The sequence below is a fragment of the Panthera leo genome, chromosome A3 (genome assembly GCF_018350215.1).
Source record: "Panthera leo isolate Ple1 chromosome A3, P.leo_Ple1_pat1.1, whole genome shotgun sequence".
Taxonomy (NCBI): Eukaryota; Metazoa; Chordata; class Mammalia; order Carnivora; family Felidae; genus Panthera; species Panthera leo.
The window spans coordinates 63,948,189-63,962,453 of NC_056681.1; the positions used below are offsets into that span (position 1 = coordinate 63,948,189).

At 40.0% G+C, this 14,265-nt stretch overlaps 2 protein-coding genes across 12 annotated transcripts in view; one reads left to right on the plus strand and one right to left on the minus strand.

Moving 5' to 3' along the window:
• The window catches only part of PREPL (prolyl endopeptidase like), an 84,581-nt gene that overhangs the window by 70,175 nt on the left and 141 nt on the right, over positions 1-14,265 (minus strand). For 3 of the 9 annotated variants that reach the window (XR_006200644.1, XM_042932159.1, XM_042932158.1), the window contains exons 1-2: positions 12,133-12,540; positions 10,291-10,813 (exon numbers count right to left, since the gene is read on the minus strand). The exons of 1 other annotated variant lie outside the window; for it this stretch is intronic. Coding sequence is in view for 4 of the 8 variants with exons in the window: in XM_042932159.1 (XP_042788093.1) it covers positions 10,291-10,509 (219 nt within the window). In the remaining 4 variants the exon portion in view is untranslated. Of the gene's footprint in view, positions 1-10,290; positions 10,814-12,132; positions 12,541-12,916; positions 12,996-14,265 lie in introns of those variants that run through there. 5 more of the 9 variants (XM_042932163.1, XM_042932164.1, XM_042932161.1 and 2 more) reach the window with 4 other exon arrangements.
• The window catches only part of CAMKMT (calmodulin-lysine N-methyltransferase), a 404,726-nt gene continuing 402,188 nt past the window's right edge, over positions 11,728-14,265 (plus strand). Inside the window, exon 1 of one of the 3 annotated variants that reach the window (XM_042932169.1) lies at positions 11,728-11,882. In XM_042932169.1, coding sequence (XP_042788103.1) covers positions 11,835-11,882 — 48 coding nt within the window. In that variant the 5' untranslated portion in view covers positions 11,728-11,834. Of the gene's footprint in view, positions 11,883-12,694; positions 12,897-14,265 lie in introns of those variants that run through there. The other 2 variants (XM_042932168.1, XM_042932170.1) reach the window with 2 other exon arrangements.

The window sequence follows — 14,265 nt, forward strand, 5'->3', positions numbered from 1 at the left end:
AAAACTCTTCTTTACAAAATAATATCAGCTAATAAATGTAGAATAGAATTAGGAAAATCATTAGCAACCCCAGTGAAACAACTGATCAGGGTAAAGATCATCAACGGTTGTTAAACGTATTAGGTGAAATGATGTTGGGTAACACAGTACTGAAGTAGTACCCTACTGATTACTTAGTAACTGCAAAGGGAATAAGGTCCCTTTATGTATGGAGAACTAGCAATTATTACTGTAACCAAAATTATCAAACTTAACATCATTAATAGTAGGAAAGACTGACATTATAGGTCCTGTGAAATGCAATATGAAGCATTTCAACTTGAGTAGAGAGTAAACCTAAAGGAAGTAAAAGAAACAAAATAAAGTGGTTTCAGTGAAATTGGTAAAGAAACTAGAGAAGATCAACAAAATGAAAAGTGGGTTCTTTTCGGGGCACCTGGGTGGCTCAGTCGGTTGAGTGCCTGACTTTGGCTCAGGTCATGATCTCACAGTTTGTGAGTTGGAGCCCTGGATCAGGCTCTGTGCTGACAGCTCAGAGCCTGGAGCCTGCTTCGGATTCTGTGTCTCCTTCTCTCTCTGCCCCTCCCCAATTTGTGCTTTGTCTCTCTCTCTTTCTCAAAAATAAAATTTTCAAAAAAAAAAAAAAAAAAAAGTTGGTTCTTTTCAAAAGAATTATTAGAAATGAAAAAGGTGGTATAACTACAGATATAATACAGATTTTAAAAAATCACAATAAAGTTCTGTGTGTATACATTTGAAAACAGATAAATGAGTAATTTCCCAGAAAATAAATGAATTCTAAAAATGGATAAAAAAGGAAGAGCTGTATAAGCCAATAACTATCAAAGAAATTAAGTGGTAATTAAGTATCCTCTTAAAAGAGATACCAAAACCAGTTGCTTTCAAAAGTTGTTTTCTTAAATCTTCAAGGATCTTTTCAAATGCTAAGAAAACAATGTCAACTATTTAAAACTATTCATATTATCAGGCAAATAAAACCTTGAAACCAAAACTGGACAATGACGATAAAAGACAATTAAAAATCAATCTTATCATAAAATATAGACTAAAAAAACCAAAAGTATAATGAATTAATGTATTTTTAAAAAGCACAAAACGAAAAATAGTAACATAATAATAAAATCCTATGTGACCAAGTAGGATATATCTTAAGAATGAAAGGATGGTTCAATATTACAAAATCTATTATTGTAATCTAACACAAATAAAAGAGATAAATCTTAGGGCCATTTCAATTAATGCAGAAAAAAATAGAAAATAATCAAGGCACTTTAAAAAAACGATAAAACGTTAATTAAGAATGGAGAATTTAGAAAAACTAGGAACTTCTTTGACTTGATAAACAGTCTCTGTTGTTTTACACTGGACCATATGTAATCTGTAATTAACATACCTGAAGTGTGTTCATATTAGTACACACCTTATTTAGCATCTGTGAAACATGTCTTAATAATCTTAATTATATTTACTTAAAATATCTAGCTATATTCGCTATTTTGTTATTCAAAAGTGATTGTTAAACGAAGGGAAGTAACCGTTTCCTATGCTCTCTGCCTCCAATTCCTTTCTTCCTTTTCCTTGCCCTTCTCATTCCACTGACTCTCTTGTTAAGGTCACTGATGGCCACAGCACTGCAAAATACAAAGGTTATTCTAGGTATTCATATTACTTAACCTATAAGCATCATGCCACAGTTGATCACTTCCTCCTCCTGAAAACACTTTTCTTCACCTGACTTCCAGAACACCTCATTTTCACTGTTTTCCTATTTCACCGGCCCTTCTCAGTCTCTTTAATGGGTTCCTACTTCCTGGCTTCTTAACAGCATGCCCTGGACCATTTCTTCATCTACAGTCTGCACGAATTCCCTTGATGATCTCATCCAGCCTTGTGACCTTAAATGCTATTTATATGCTGAGGACTCCCAAATTTGTATCTCTAGTCTGAACTTTCCCCTGCATAAGCTGAACTTCTATATCCAACGGACTTGTTCAACATTTGCACTTTGGATGACTAATAGGTATGTCAAAAAATGTCCAAAACCGAACTTCCAGTCTCCCCATGTATCCTCTCTCCCAAAAAAATCTTGTTCTTCAATCACTCCCATCCTGATAAATGACAATTCTATCCTTCCAGCTGCTCAAGCTTCAAACCAGTCTTTTCTCTCTTGATACAACCAAGTGATCTGCAAATCCTTTCAACTTTTAAGATACATCTAGAATCTGACCACTTCTTACTCTTGTACTGGAACTACTCTGGTGGTACTGTTATCCTCTCTCCTTTGGATTACTGCAAAAGCCTAAATGCTCTCTGCTTCTGCTCCTGTCTTCCATAAGCTATTTTCAACAAAAGAGCTAGCATGAGCCTAAAGTCAGATATCATTTCTTGACTCAAAGCCCTCCAATGGTTTCCCATCTTGCTCAAGAAGAAAAGGGAAAATGCTTGCAATGGTCTACAAGGTCCTAAAGGATCTTGTTTCACTACCTTGCTGACTCCATCTACTACTATATTCCTCCCACACCCACTTAGTCTGAGCCACACTGGCCTCTTTGATACTGCTTGAACATGACTGGCTTGCTCCCAACTCTGTTTCTTAGAACCTGCTATGCCCTATGCCCAAACACCTCCTTCCAGCTATTTCTCAAATGTCACCTTCTCAGTTGGGCCTTCCCTGACCATCCTATTAAATAACAACTCTCCCTATCTCAGTATGGCCTATTCATTCTTTCCCTGTCTTATTTTATGTTTCACTGTACCTATTGCCTCTGACATACTTTATATTTTATTCATATACTTTTTCACTCTTCTCTCTTCTCTCAACTGGAATGATAAGCTTCATGATGGCAGGGATTTTTGTTTCCTCTGCTCACCGCTATATACCCAATTGCTAGAATGGTGCAGAGTAGGGGTGCAACAAATAATTGCTGAGTAAAATGAAACAAAGCATAAAACATAAAAATTAAAAAAACCCATTTAAATAAGACATCATAAGCAAAGTGAAAACACATAGCACAGAAAAGATACAGAAAAGATACCTACAGCACACAAAAGACAAAGGACATGTAAATACCTCTTATGAACCAGTAAGAAAACGAAAACTCATTGGAAAAATGGTTAAGGGACGTGAACATGCGATTCAAGAAGACAAAACGGGTTAATGAACACAGAAAAAATCCTCAACTTTATCACTAATCAGGACACTGAATATTAATGACACACTCGACATACTGATATATTTACCTGTTGGAAGGGGAAAAAAGAAAAGGTCTGATAATATCAAGTGTTACTTGAGATACAGACAGAACTCTCATATTCCTGGTTTGTAAGCTGGTTTTATCAATTCAGAAATTAATTTGATAAACATTAGCATGTGAATGTAATCAGGAATTCTTTTATTTATTTATTTTTAAAAGTTTACTTATTTTGAGAGAGACAGAGACAGCATGAGTAGGGAAGAGGCAGAGAGGGAGAGAGCGAGAATCCAAGCAGGCTCAGCACTGGCAGCGCAGAGCCCAACATGGGGTTTGAACTCACAAAACCGTAAGATCATGACCTAAGCAGAAACCAAGAGTCAGACACTTAACTGACTGAGCCACTCAGGTGCCCTCCCTACAATCAGGAATTATATAATAGTTAATAGCACAATTAAATGAAGTATGGTTTTTATGGCCTAAACTCAGTACCTATATATGGATAACTCTTCCCAAATTCCAGACTCAGATATCCAATTGTCTATAGAAATCTCCACTTTAGTAGTGAATTATATCTATTTCTTCTCTGTCCTCACCCTTAAGATCTAAGTAACAGAGTATATACTTGTGACTATGACATAAGTCCATCTGAAACGTAATGATGCCTAGATGTGCTTTGGAATTTAATGATTTTGCAAAGTTAACACGGTGCCTATCCAGTAAGTGTGTGTGTGTGTGTGGGGGGGGGGGGTGGGGGACACTATCTTGTAATGAAACACAGAAGATTTTGGAGCAAAACATCTATTAAGTGGGATAAAAACTATAATAGCTTTGTGTCAGTTTGTGGGGGATGGGGGTAGAGTTAAAACAACTTCTGTAAGAGGCTTCTGAATTTTAAAATGCAAACAGGGGGCGCCTGGGTGGCGCAGTCGGTTAAGCGTCCGACTTCAGCCAGGTCACGATCTCACGGTCCGTGAGTTCGAGCCCCGCGTCAGGCTCTGGGCTGATGGCTCGGAGCCTGGAGCCTGTTTCCGATTCTGTGTCTCCCTCTCTCTCTGCCCCTCCCCCGTTCATGCTCTGTCTCTATCCCCAAAAAAAAAACAAAAAAAACCCAAAAAAAAACAAACGTTGAAAAAAAAAATAAAAAAAAATAAAAAAATAAAATGCAAACAGAAGAGGGATTATCAACCTATATTCTCTATTCCTCTACTAAGATGTCCACAATAAAATGTAACCATCCTATAATGAAGAAGTTTGAGTGATTCTAGCTCTTTAATCTTTCCTCAAATCTACTTCTCTCCATTCTCATGGCTATGGCCTTAGGTTAGACTCTCATCTTCATGCATCTGAGTTCCTGGCAAGGCCTCCTACTTCCAATCAATTTTCTGCAGTTCTGTCAGAGTGATTCTTCTAAAATGCAAATCTGACTGCACCTGATTTTCAATGGCTTTCTGTTACTTTTAGGATGTAGTTTAAACTTCTCACAAGATTTACAAAATTGTCTATACATGTTCTGGCCCCTGTTTACTTCTATTGGTTCATTTTTGACCACTTTGGCTACACTACTTGTACAGATGCCCTCTCTAGATTTGAAGCTTTTACACATGCTGCTCCCGCTGCCTGGCAGGACCTTAACTACATCTGAGTCATTTCTTTTTTTGTCTAGCTCAATCCTTTATTTCGGGAGGTAGGTTCAATAATTATATTGCAATCCACAGAATGGCATTCTTAAAACTGACGTAGGCCCATATTTATGGGGACAGGCATTCATTTAATACTACTTCATGCAATGTTTCAGAAACAGGGAAACAATGTTGAACAAGATAGGAATGGACCAAACCCTTTTGAATGTTACATTTTATTTTTTAAGGTTTATTTTGAGAGTGAGCAAGCATGCATGTGCAAGCTGGGGAGGGGCAGAGAGAGAATCCCAAGCAGGCTCCATGCTGGGTGCGGATGCCGGGCTCTATCTCATGACCACGAGATCATGACCTGAGCTAGAACTGAGTCTGATGCTTAACTGACTGAGCTACCCAGGCGCCCTATGAATTTTACATTTCAGTTAGGAAGACAAAATAAAAAGGGAAAATGACCAATGAAATAATTAAGAGTGGCAGGAAGAAAACAAAGCTAAAGTAGAAAATAACAGTGAAGAAGTTACTTTGATCACCATAATTGGAAATGTACTTTCTTAGGAAGCACCATTTATCAAGACCTAAAATAGGACAAGAAACTAGACATGTAGAAGTGACCTAAAGGGAATGCCACGTACAGGCCCTAAGATGGATGGGAAAGAGCTGTATTCTTTGATCTGGGATATAATCACCGCAGCTTTACCAAGGTGGACGGGGAGCGAAGTGACATGAAATAAGACAGTGTAAAATGCTACGGGCCCTTGGGGGACATGATTAGAAAACTGGATTTTATCTTTATGTAGTAAGAAATTCTGGAAGGATTTTAAGTTGGGTACGGACATCATTTAATTTATATTTTAAGATCATTTTTCCAGTTGTACAGAAAATGGGTTGGAAGGGAAGAAGAGGACAAACAAGGAGCCTGTTTAGGTGGCTTTACTAGCAGTCCAGGTGAAAGATGGCTATAAAGGTGATGGTATGGACAGAGAAAAATAGATGCAATATATATATTGGAGGTTGGTGCAGTGTTTCTGAAAGCATGTCAACATGATGGCATATGGGATTTGGGATATGTGGACATTTTATTAGAAAGAATATAACTAGCACATCAATTTGCACATCATTTACTAAATTTATTCCTTGGAATAAGAGAAGTTGAAGCTAAAATAATTAAGTAAACAATAGCCTTGGTGCTATTGAGATATGGCAAAAATCATGAAGCCTGTTTGGGATACAGTATTAAGTGAAGTGATGGCAGGTAAAGGAACGGGAAGAATAAAAACTTCTGTGTTTCCAGTTGTGAACAACTGAGTATACAGCAATGAAAAGTAGAACTGGGTTGGGGAAGTTCAACTGTGGAAAGTTTGTTGCAAGATGTTCAACTGGCAAGTGTTAATTAAGTAGGCTGCAAAATACCGTGTAGCAGAGCGGAGTCTGGGATGAATAACTGCTACGATACTTAAATCCATACGAATGGATAAGACTGCTTGAGAAGAAATTAAAGAGAGAAAAAAGGGGCAGGACTAAGCCCTGGGAAACTCCAAAATGTAGACGTCCTATGAAAGAAAAGTTAGAAAAGAAGACTGAAGACAGGTTTGTAAGGGGGGGAAGAAAACCAGGAAAACATGGAGTCAAGAAGCAAACACAAAAGAGTCTTTCAAGAAGACATGGTCAAGTGTATCAAATTTACTGAGAAAGCCTGTAAGAGGAGGAAAGAGAAAGGTCTACTGGGTTGAAATACGCTCCATCATTGGTGACACTGACTTGAGATTTTAAAGGAGGAATAGGAGCCATACTCCAGCAGGTTAAAGAACAAATGGACTGTGGAGAAAATATGAAGCTGTACCTACAAGGCAATCTCACTCTGTGAATTACTACAAAAAATTGTGAGACTACAATGTTCACTTTCTTTTCTTGCTTTCCGGAGTTTTATTTTTAAATTAAAAAAAATGTTTATTTATTTTTGAGACAGAGAGAGACAGAGCATGAGTGGGGGCAGGGGCAGAGAGGGAGGGAGACACAGAATCCGAAGCAGGCTCCAGGCTCTGAGCTGTCAGCACAGAGCCCGATGCACGGCTTGAGCTCAGGGACTGTGAGATCATGAGCTAAAGTTACGCTTAACTGACTGAGCCACCCAGGTGCCCCTCCTGAGTTTTACTTTAAAATATCCCCTTTCTTCTTCTTTCTGATGATGTTTCAAACCCTTTAGTAATTCCTACAAATCACAGGTCAGAAGTGCTAGTGAGGATATCCACTACCAAATTATCTATCTCAGAACTACTGCAGGATTTGCTATAATCTGTATTGTAGAAACAGCCAGCATGTTTAGTCAAAGGATTTAGCATGTTCTCTTTTCTTATTTGGTTTTCTTTTTGTATCTTGTTCAGCTCTGCATGATCAAAGATCTTAGGAATTATTCTAGAAGGCAGAGCAGAATGCTGTAGAAGATAAATGTGGTATCTGGTTTGATGTTGGTCTTTGACTATTACTTGCTGCTGTAGGAGTATAATGGACTAAATTCAACTTGCCTTCTGGTACTGTTGAATGGAAAGCTAAGGGGCACCTGGGTGCTTCAGTCAGTTCAGTTAGTTGAGCATCTAACTTTGGCTCAGGTCATGATTTCATGGTTTGTGAGTTCAAGCCCCACATCAGGGTCTCTGCTGTCAGCGCAGAGTCTGCTTCAGATCCTCTGTCCCTCTCTCTCTGCCCCTCCTCTGCTTGCGCTCTCTCAAAAATTAACGGGGTGGGAAAAAAAAAAAAAAAAGGAAAGCTCAGGTACCTGCCAGTAAGAACTTCAGAACTGAATGAATTCAATTAGGTTTAGATCAGTAACAGTTGGTAACCAAGTGTCTCTAGATCCTAAATGCAAGTCTGCTGTCAGTGTCAGGCTGGGAATTTCAGAATTATCTGAGAAACTTTAAAAAAAAAAAAAAAAAAAGGAGGAAGAGGAGGAAAGACCCCAGCCATAGAGATTCTGATCCAGCAGATGTGGGATGAGATCCAGAAGTCTGTATTTTTAAAAAGCTCCCAGGGACTTCTGATACACAGCTATACTGCAGAATATGGTTGGTACTAAAGAATCCCAAATGTATAGGGGATAATTTGTTGTTAAGGTTAATAAGGAAGAGCTACAGAATCATGAGACTATAGCACCTGGAGGACTTTTAGACTACTACGTTGAAACTCCCTTTCTTTTTCCATTCAGGAAGATTAGAATCCTGGCTAGTTCACAGACACACCAGTCATAGACAGACCCCCTGACTCTGGCATTTCTATTACATATGCTGCCCCTCTTATTCTTTAGTTAACTTAAACAGGTCTTTACCTTAAGGTAAATATATATATTTATTTGTAATTTGCCTACAGACACCAACAACTCTTTTTTACTTTACTGTACCTGTAGGAGTGAACAAAGTTGGAACTGAGTGGAAGCTTGCTGAAAGAAGAAAATGTGCATTCTTGTTTACAGGTCTCCTCACAGCCTCCCCAGGTCCCCGGGATCACACAAGACAGGGAGCACAGCTTTCAGATCTTATCACTTCTCAGAGAAGAAAACGGTTGATACATGACACATGAAAGCAGGACCAGTTTTTCAGGTTGGAGAGTTACTAAAAGAGCTACTTTTCTTGCAGTCATTGAGTCAGGTTAAAGTTTCTAGGTGACAGGAATCTGGGAAAGAGAACTGAAAAGTTGCCTCAGGGACAAACGGAGGGAAAAAATAGTCAACCTCCTGTTCAGGGTGTGAGCTCATCTCAGCTGTCACTTCACTGGTAATTCCTGCCTGCTATTTATAAACTAAGACTCAAGAGTACTAGATGACAAAATGTTCTAAGCAAAATGTAAACTAAGATGTTCTATAGGTCCAACATTTTTCCAACAGGTAAAATTTAAAAGTTTATTTTTCTTAAGTAGACAAAAGCTGCAGACACAGGCACAAAATAATGAAATGAAAGTCATAAAGAATTTCTGAGTAAAGAAAGATGCAAAATGCTAAACTAAGCCATGATACTATAAAAAAAAAAATTTGAAAGATTAAGACAAAGAGTAAAAAAGTCTAGGAACTACAGATAAAAAATTAAAAGCAAAACCAAACAAAAAATAGACAAAAAACCAAAACCCACATAAGAGCCCACAAGTATGAACTAAGAGCAAATGTTAAATAAAATAAAGGAATTGAGCAAAAGAAGATGAAAAAAAAATCATTTCTAAAATGAGAAGCCGCTCAAGTGTCCACCGATAGACGAACGGATAATATGGTATATAAATATACAATGGAACATTATTCAGCCATAAAGAGGACAAAATTCTGATATATTCGACAACAGTTACATGAATTATCTAAAACAGGCAAATTCATAGAGACAAAGTAGATTAAAGGTGACCAGGGACTTGGAAAATGAGGCAGTGGGGAGTTATGGTTTCATGGGTACATTTCTTTTGGGAGATGACAGGGATTTGCAAACAGTGGTAATGGTTATACAACATTGTGATTGTAATTAATGCCACTGAATTATACACTTAAAAGTGGTTAAAATCGCAAATTTTATGTCATATACATTTTACCACAATAAAAAATGAAGTAGCCAAAACAGACTAAAAAGAAAAAAATCAGTATGCAACAAAACAATTTAAACCGGAAATTAAAATATTAAAATAATATGCTGAGTTACTGCAAGAGTATCACCCCCAAATATAATTTAAGGAACCTAAGGAACATAACAAGTATATGGTGGGGGAGGTATGTCAAAGTGGCAGCAGCATAAATAGTTTCATCCCAAATAAGTAGGATGTCCACATAACTTACCATCATATCCAGGACATTTTTGAGAGAACACTATTAATAATTACACAGGGACAAGAGGTGTAGATGGGGCCTGTCCCAGGCAAATTGGAATGTGAGGGAACGCTCCCTACAAGGGCTATCAGATCCTCAAGGTTGTGGTCAGGCCCATAGCTTGGGGTCTGGTGAAAGTACAATTGTCTGAGAACATCTTCCTGAAGGACCCAAGTGGTCAAAAGTCCAAGTCTTTTTTTTTTTTCTTTCTTTTTGGTTGTTTACAAAGAACACACAATTACATAGAGTTATGGAAGCTTACAAGTTCGGGATTCATAAAGCAATTAGTATATTATTGGATTTTTTAAAAAGCTATTATGGTATTCTAGGCATTTCGGGAAGGTGAATTATACTTTGAAATGCACGCATAGGCATAAGATTTCTAAGCTGAACCATTTTTCATTAATATACATCTTTATATATTACATTACAGCTCTATAAATGCGTGTTTTCACACTTATATTGAACTATACACAATTGAGTTTTAACATTATAAAAATCACACTAGAATTACTGAGAAAATTAGTAACTGATGGCCTATCCATTCTTTATTATTAAACTAAAATTTATCTTAATGACCTATAAATAGGTTAACTTAAAAAGTCCATACCTTACATGAGAAGCTCCGACTCGGGATGTTCCTTGCTAACTCTGATATCGTGGGTTTATCCTGCAGACACTTGGTTAGGTGACATTTTTTCAATTTTATTCTATTGTAATAATGATCAGCGAAGTTATAGTGATTCAAGTGCTGTTTCTGCATGCATTTCCCAAGGCGAGGAATACTATACTTCAAAGCCTGGAGAAATAATTTGCTCTTCTGCTGCATGATATCAGAGCCCCTGGTTTATGCTCCCTTTGGGGCTGTCAGCACATGATTTCACAGTAGTGGGTTCTCAGAATATCTAAGATCCGCAGTTCTTATCCCTCCCCTTCAGGGCCATCCACCCCTCAGGTTATGAATAACTGCAGACAGCTGATAACTCAGGTTAAAAATACCTGAAAACTTGTATAAGTTACAGTTTCATTCAAATGACACCTCTTGGCAGACGTGACTTAAAATGTCTCATTTGTAAAGTCAATCCTATCAGGGTCAAACTACGCAGCACTGATTCTGGTACACATGAGGCAAACTAAAAAACAATAACAAAACAAAACAAAAAACAAAAAAATAAAATAAAAATTTGCAAACACATAGACTTAATGGCATCTTCGGAACTTTTGAGGGCTTTACAAGGCAAAATGGCTTTGGTCTTACATAATTTAGAACATGTCTCCGGTGTGTATATTAGGAAAAAGCCTAATTACTTAATAAAGGTAGGGGAGTGTTGAGTGCTTGCTACGTGCCAGACACTTTTATACACTTTGTCTAATTTAAACTTCATAAGGACCTACCGATAGAGTAGCTATTGTAATGTTCATTTCACAGGTGAGCCAACTGTGGCTCTGGGCGGTTTTAGCAAAGTGCCTTGGGTCATTTGGACAGTAAGTAGCAGAGCAAAAAGTCCAATCTGGCTGGCTCCAAATGTTAGACCTAACAATGGACTTAACGTTAAAAAGGTGTTGAGCTCTTTAGTTAAAACAGAACAAAGCACATCACTTTAGGATGAACAAATATAATGTGAGGCCGCCTCTGGTTTCTGTTGAAAAGATGGTTCTTATTAAACCATCAAAGGCTCGTATTTAAGAGAGACACCTGGGTTCAGATCCTCACTCGGGCACTCACCACTTGTACCTCAGTTTCTTCATCTGCAAAACTCAGATGATGACATCATTTACCTTATGGAGTTGTAAGAATAAAATTACAGAATTCATGTTAAGATCTCAATACAGTGCCTGGCATGTAGTGTGCACTCAATAAATGCTTGTTACTATTATTACATTAAAAAATCTAAGTTTCTCGCACACTGTTGAATGTCATCATGGGAGTCTTCCACAAAACGCCCCTCGGTATCAAAGATACACTATTGCGTCAGATTTACTACAGATTTGATCCGCTTCGACGATTCCGCCCCCCCCCCCTCAATCTCTGTGTCGCAGCAAAATAACGGGCGAGTGGGGATAACAGATCAGCAGCCAACACTAACCACCTCCACCTCCCCGCCCACCAAGGTCCCATAACAGGGGCCTGTAAGGCCCTAAGTCGTTATATCCATGCCAGAAGCCTCAATCCATCCATCTTTCATCCGCAGGGAGAAGACAGTATGCAAAGATAAGGATGGGGGGTGGGGGGACGAAGGGGTGTTCCGGGAGGACCTACTCGTTTTCCCTGTGCAACTCTCCACCCCAGGGATGAGACGGCGTGAATGAGAGAAGGTCAGGGGAGGTGGCAGCATGTGCCACGCAAAGAAGGGACGCCAAGCAAAAAGCGACTAGGGGGGCTGACGGGTGGCTGGGTGAGAGAAGGAAGGAGAGGACCCCGCCCCCGCCACGGTATGCCTTCCGTACGTACGCAAGTTGAAGGACAGTTGGCCGGGCTCTAGACACCGAAACGAAGGAGGGCAAGTCTGAGAACCAGAACCTTTCAGGAAGGAGCACAGGTGTCACCTCAGTCGCGTCCAGCCGAAGTCTGCGTTCCGCAGCCCGCAGAACGACAGCCAATCCAGAGCCGCCCAGAGCTGGTTTGCAGCACGCTGATCTACGTAACCCCAGTCAAACACCAGAGCTAAGCGGATTTCGCCATTTTTATTGTGGTCATGAGTAGGGTCTCCTCCTGGGTTTTTTTTTTTTTTTTAACTCTCAAAGTTCTAAGACTTTTGGTTCTTTGCTAGTCTTCTGTGATCTAGATGAGGCAGGGGACAATGGGAAAAGAGGAGCCGGCGTCCCATTAGTTCTGCCACAGCTCCTTACCTTTTGGTCTGCCCTCACAAAAGATGGCCGCCAGCAAAATGGTGCAATGACGCGAGCCGCGCTGCCCCGGTTGCCAAGGAGACGCGAACACCGGAAATGCGGAATTCGGGGAGGGCGCGCGCGCTGGGGCGGTCGGAGCTCACAGGTCCTGACTGGGAACCAGTAGGCAGGTCCTGGCAGGGGAGAGTTGTGGTCGCGACGGCGCGGGGTATAGGCGGGTTTAACGGGATGGAGTCGCGAGTCGCGGATGCCGAGGCCCGCGAGGCTCAGAGTGCTGCGGCCGAGGGCCCAGCAAGCGGCGATGCCTCTCAGAGGCTTCCAGTCTCGGAGCCCTTGGGAGCTGCCCGGTGGAAGCTTCTGCGGCAAGTAAGAGAAAGCCCACTCACCTCACCTTTGCCTCTGGCCACTTCCCTCCCGGGTTAGCAGCGAGCGACCGGTAGAGTGTCTCTCCTTTTTGCAACTCTGGGAGTTCGCTCGTAGTTTTGCCGGGAGCCACGTGAGAAGCGCCCCCTTGCTTCGATTAAAGGTCCCACCAAAAGGGAAGAATTGGATTGGGTGGGGCAGGGAGGGGGCAGCCAACACTGAGTTCCTGGGAAACTCAGATGGAAGTATAAGATCTTTTTTTGGACATTTGTTTGCATCTCGGGGACTCTTCTCTGTGCTCACCAATCCAATTGGTGGGACCGCCGCTCCCCATCCTATGCTGTTTTCTTTCTTGCTTCTGTTTTACTTCTTTCCCCAGGTTTCTTCTCCTTGCTTCTTATCTCCCAGCCTCAGTCTGGTTCAAGTCTGGCCCCTTCCTCGGAAATCAGCGTGGTTGACTGTGTTGGGACTGTGAAGTTGCACGCGGTGTCGGTACAGCGGAGAGTGGAGGGTGTATCCAGAAGAGCTGCTTCTGTCTTTGGTGGCATGTGAAAGTTTCGTGTTGATCTTGTAGTTTGAAGTGATCAGCAAGATTCTTGGTGCCCAAGGTGGACTAGTCCCGGTGTGTTGGTTTGTTTAACGGCGGTCATTTTCTAGTACTTTAGAGTTGCTGCTGTTGGTAACTTCAGTTGTACACAGGTTTGACAAATGTCTGATTTGACATCGCCGACCCTCTTTCCAAACTGCTTGAAGTAAAATCTGTTTATTGTTTTGCACACCAGTGTTAATCCTCTGCCTGAGCTTTTCTCCTGAAAACTTGACTCGAGGACATTTTGCACTTCTGACTGTTGTATTTCGAGAAGGATTTCCCACCTACAGCCACTTGGAGATTGTTTGCAGCTGTCTCAAGTCACTTTTTCATATAATGTCATGACGGGACTCAGAGATCATTTCTTTGCTGATGCTTTGAAAGTGTATCCAAAGCATTAGTGGTCTGGTTTTGTTACTAATATTACAAAATTATAGGATATTAAATGCATCATTCATAGATCATTCTCATAGGAACTTTCTACAGTGAAATAAAACAGCAGTTAAAGTTGAATTATCAAAGTAGTAAATTAGGGCATTAAATTAATCAAATCTTATTGTGATAATTTCAGTGTTTCTTAGTACGGTAAAAACTCCAGCTGACCAGCACATATGTTCATTCTGAATTGCTGTCTACATCAGATCAAGGACAAGCTTCAGCTATGGCTACCATTTGAACTCCCCACATACTTTATTTGACATTTAATGTTTTGGTACACATGTGTATTTTGCTTAGAGTCTTCTTTCTTACTCGATGAAGTTCATTTTTCACAACTACATTTTA